Consider the following 5,850-nt stretch of genomic DNA (forward strand, 5'->3'; position numbering starts at 1 on the left):
CAATGAAATTGACTATAATTTTATTATACATTATCAATAAACATTAATTTATTTAATATAAATACAGTAAGTGTAACTAATAAATTATTGTATTTATAAATTTTATTATAATTATCATATTAACTTATTAGTTACTAAATAAAACAAATTTTAATAATTACAAAACAATAAATTATAAAATTGTTTTATGAACTGTAAATAAAATTATAGATTTAGTATATAAATACATAAACATTATAGTTTTTATTATAAACTGTAAAATTTTAATAAAATTATATATTTACTTTATATATAAATATATATTAATTTAAGTACTAGAGTATCATCAGTTACCCGTTTATTATAGTTAAGTTTTTTTTGCTTTTAATTATAACTAATTGTAAAATAAAAAATTTTAAAACTATTATTGTAATATGACAATGCTACTTTTAAAATTTAATATACTATGAAAAGTATAGACTTCTATACTATAGAGTATATATGATTTTTTATGTAAATAATTTTATTAACTTTATTTAACTATAAATAATAAATTTTTTGTTAATATTTAATTGATACTATATTATTATCTTTTCAATAAATTGTTTTCAAATTAAATATATTTTTATTATAATTTTTAAAACTATATATTTGATAGTTATATAATTTATAAAATATTATTTAAATATTATTTAAATATTATTTAAATATTACTTAAATATAATTCTTTCTGTTAGTTTATAATATAAAATATAAAAATTAATATTTTTGTTTTTTACATGTAATTAAAAAACTTTTAATATAAAAATAACTAATCATTGAAAAACATAAATCGATATTTATTTCATTGTAACAACAATTTAGTAAAATGACAACTCATTTAATTGTATTGAAATATTTTTTTACACAATATATTTGCACAATAAATAGTTATATTAGTAATTATAAGTTCACTTTAGAAATATAATAATTAAAATTTTTTAAATATCAAAATTATTTAAGATACAAAAAAGTATATAAAAACAGCTTCAATAATAACAAAATTAACATTTAGTTGATCACTGTTTTAGTACTAAACAACAAAAATGAATAATAAATTTATTAATGTCATATTTGTGGCAATTATCTTATCAATTGTTGTTTTAGGTAAATATATTTATTTTTTATTTATATTAATTTTAATGCAATATTTTTTTTAATGATACTTTTTATTAATTAATTATTAGCTACCGATGCCCAACAATGCCAAAATGAGACTGAAACATGCGCTGGTATTGCTAGCTTACAGTGCTGTCCGGGACTACAGTGTTATATGAGCCCATGGATGTCGTGGTGGTGGTGGGTGTCCGATGCGGCCGGTGTTTGTCAACAATCATTGTGGGGTTAAACAACAACAACAAGTTGCCAATAATAAGTTAGCTAATTGTGCTATCTAATTTACTAATTTATTTATCTACTAATAAAAGTTAATGTTTTTAATTTTTTGAATACCAATTCAATAACACATTTATTAATTGTTAATATAAGCAATTGTTAATTAATTTAATAGTTTATATATTAGATAATATACAGTATATTGTTATTGTAAATCATAATATATATATATTACTTTTTTTAAATTGAAAATTATTTTTTTAATCTAAAATAAAATTTTTAGTTTTTTCCGTAAATGATAACACTTTAAAGGTTTACTAAGTTTTTAATTTACTAAAATTTATTAATTAGAAATAAATTTATTATATTATCATTAAATAATTTAGTAGTAAAATTATTATTAAATAGATTATTACTATATCTACATTATCTAATCAACTATGTTAGTGGATAACAATTGTATTATTGTTCAAGGTAACAGTAATATAAAATGCAATTACTGTACAATTGTATAATACGTAGTTATAAATTATCTGTTTTATAAAATACAATATATTTTATAATTTAATAATAAATGTCTAATAAATAAATGCTATGTTTATAAAGCAATAGTGAATTTAATGAAAATAATGGCTGAAAATAATAATTTACAACAATTATTACCAAATATTTTATCTGATAGTGATTTGGCAGCAAATAATTGGATTGAATTGATTGATAAGTTTTATGTTTTTGATAATGAATTGGGAGTTAATATGTTGTTTATCACTATCGATGATCGGGTCTATGGATTGGGTGCTAATGCTTACGGATCACTGGGTTTAGGACACAACCAGTGGGTGAGTGAACCACAAGAGATCATTGAATTGAGACATAAAAAGATTAGTAAATTTTTTGAACGGAAAAGATTTTATTGTTTGTGTGTCAAGTGATTATCAAATTTATTGTTTTGGTGAACAAGATTATGGTAAGTTAGGTAACGGATCGGTTAGTCATAAATATGTGCGACCAATCAGATTACAAATTGATCCAATTAGTGATGTTAGTTGTGGCCAATGTCATACATTAGTATTAAACAACTATAAAAATCAAGTGTGTGGTTGGGATCTTAATTTATTTGGACAAATCGGTAGCCGAGAGACACTACCTGTGAGGCCATTACTAGACCCGAATTGATTGAATTCAATGGCAATTATTGTATTAAATCTGTTCACTGTTTTGACAACTCATCGTTTGCATTGACAAGTGATGGTCAAGTGTTTAGTTGGGGTCACAACCGTAGCAATCAATTGGGTCTCAACTGTAATGATATGTGTTTATATGTAGACCACAATTGATATGCAATCTAACGGGTATTACATCCATTGAATCGGTCGGTGATATTACTTATTTTAATTGATAATCATAACAATAAAGTTTATTTTTGTGGTGAATATATAGACAAATTTATTATTAATAATCAACCGATACCTATATTAATGAAAAATTGTGAACAATATTTAAATATTAAATCAATTGTTTCTTATAATTTGATTGAAAGATTCGTTTTTTTTATTTAAATAATAATTTTGTTTATGAATTACCACTGAATCTAAAAACTAATTTTAATACTTATTTTGAGTTTTGTATAACTAAATTCAATATAACATATAAAACATTTAGTTCTATTGAATTCAATAATAATAATATAATAAATTTTATTAGTAATACGTTAACAAAAATAAAATTGGATTACAAATTATTTGTAGAATCAAATATAGTTTTGAATATTATATATAAATATATATATATTAATAAGTTATTTATATAAAACAAAAAATTATAATATTTTTAAATTCAATAATATGATAGATATATTTAATCCTTATTATCGATGTTATAATGAGTTACAGCCATTGGGTTCGGGAGCATTTGGATCGGTATATAAATGTAGAAAATATTCCGACAAATCAATTGTTGCAATTAAAATCATAGATATAAAAGGTATAATTGCTATAATTATATAGTATAAAAAAATAAAATTAAATAAATAGCTATAAATATTTTTCTATAATAGTAATAATTTTTTTTTTTAAAAAATCAAACATTTTTTATGTATTTAATAGACGAAAAAAAAATATAAATGATAAGTTTATCGATGAGATAACTAATGTATCGAAATATATGACCGAATATTTGGTTCAATTTTATAGCAATTGGTTTACTAAACAGAATATATATATATATATATGTATGGAGTTTTGTGTTTAATGAGTTTGAAAGAGGCTATCAAATTGAAAGCATTGGTATTTGATAGACAATCCGATGAACCAATGGATAGTATAGAGTATTATATTACTTGTGAATTACTATTAGAAGTGTTAGATTGTGTCCGATATTTGCATGAATTACAGCCACCGGTCATTCATCGGGATATCAAATCGGCAAACATATTGATAGCCAATAATTTAAGAAACGGACGGTTTGTTAAATTAGGTGATTTGGGTTTTAGTAACTGTTCATCAAATGGTATCAAATATACACAACATTTACAGTTAAATGAATAAACTAAATGTTCAGTTAATAGTAATGACGTAATGGTATCACAAATGCATACATCGGGTGTGGGAACTCCTAAATATATGGCACCCGAAGTCTATATTCAGGCAATTATAATACACTATCCGATGTCTATAGTATTGGTGTCTTAATTGAAGAATTATTTGATACCGATATCTATGAGTGTGTTTTACAAAAATTTAATTTTAAATTTTAAAAAAACTTATTAGTCTTTAATGACTAATAAAAATTATTATTTTCATATCAATAGTTCAGGCAAATAAATACACTGAACATAAATGGTGTAATAAATACTATTGTAAACTAGCCAATGATATCGCCAATGAAAATGTTGGAAACCGTTTACGATAGTAGACCTACATGTGCTCAGATTATTCATCAGTCTATTGATTGGGCAATTGATGGGTACTGTTGTTACTCGGGATGCGGATGTCGTCGATAGCAAACTGATACATATCAATGATATGGAACGGGCGCTCAGGGATCTCGATTGCTTGGAAATGACTGATCCTGAAATTTGGCCAATTTTCTATACGTTACTTAAACATAAATTACAATACTCAATTTTGGATAAATTAAAAAAATCAATTGAATCGTTTAATTTTATGCCATATCTAGACAAAGTAATTAATAATAATAACAAATAATTATTTATATTAAAAAATATATTATAGAATTTTATTCTAAGCTATTTGTTTCATTTGACTAAATTTATTATTTAATTACTATAGTATTTAAATGTTTCTTAAATAAAAATAATAATAATTAATTAATTATTTGTTTATAAACAATAAAAATAAATATTATCACTAAATAATACAATTAATAATTAATATGAGTTTAGTAGGGTAATATATTAATTTTATTTAATTTTTTTAGCTTATCACTGTTTTAGTACTAAACAACAAAAAATAACATAATATTTAAAAAAAATGAATAATAAATTTATTAATGTTATATTCATAGCAGTTATCTTAGTATTTGTTATTTTAGGTAAATATATTTATTATTATTTATATTAATTTTAATTCAATATTTTTAAAAAATACTTTTAATTAATAAATTACTTATTAGCTACCAATGCCATGGATTTGTTGGATACTAATGCTGTCCGAGACTACAGTGTTTGTTATATGAGCTCATGGATGTCGTGGTGGTGGGTGTCCTATGCGGCCGGTGTTTGTCAAAAATCATGGTGCGGTTAAACAACAACAAATTTAATGGTAATGATTGTGAAAACTATGTTGTATAATTTATTGATTGATTTAATGTTGTCATAAAGTTTATGTTGCTAAATTATTAAATTATGTTATATATAAAAAACAATACAATAACATATTTATTATTCATTGTTAATTTACCTAGATTGTATAGTTTACATATATTAGATACTATTAGTGATTTTATAAATCCTAAAATCCAAAATAATGTTATTTATTAGACTAATATAATAATTAAAGTTACAAAACTACATTATATAAAGTTTAGTTTTATTAGTAAAGTATATGTAAACTCATTATTATTATTATAATTTAAAATACCTCCCAATAATACCAACCCTTTCCTCCCATTAAACCCATTGTTATTTGTAAACTTATTTTTATTAAATTATAATTATACAGCTTATTTCATATATATTGATAATTGAATAAAATTAATTTTAAATATGATTAAAAAATTTTAATTATAAATAATAATTAAAAATAAATAAATAATAATATAATTAATAGAAACAATATTTAGTTAATATTTAATTTTGTCCCCATTAGCCGCAATACAGGATTCAATCCTGTGCGGCATACTATTGACGAGGGACTCCAGGTGTTTGGGGACAACATTATCCCATATCTGTTGGATCTTTTCGGTCCAATTGGTGATGGAGCGATCCGGGTCTTTTTCGAGCTCGGCCTTCATTATTGCCCAAAGGTTTTCAATGGG

At 22.5% G+C, this 5,850-nt stretch overlaps 1 protein-coding gene across 1 annotated transcript; it reads left to right on the plus strand.

Moving 5' to 3' along the window:
- The first annotated feature begins 3,602 nt into the window (after positions 1–3,602).
- Positions 3,603–4,043, plus strand: LOC128961077 (uncharacterized). The gene is made up of 2 exons (XM_054307286.1): positions 3,603–3,861; positions 3,913–4,043. The coding sequence occupies exons 1-2, from the start codon at positions 3,603–3,605 to the stop codon at positions 4,041–4,043; spliced, it is 390 nt and encodes a 129-aa protein (XP_054163261.1).
- The last annotated feature ends 1,807 nt before the right edge of the window (positions 4,044–5,850 follow it).

The sequence above is a fragment of the Oppia nitens genome, unplaced genomic scaffold, assembly GCF_028296485.1.
Source record: "Oppia nitens isolate AA-2021 unplaced genomic scaffold, nextdenovo-longstitch-racon4-pilon3 scaffold5_pilon_pilon_pilon, whole genome shotgun sequence".
Classification (NCBI taxonomy): Eukaryota; Metazoa; Arthropoda; class Arachnida; order Sarcoptiformes; family Oppiidae; genus Oppia; species Oppia nitens.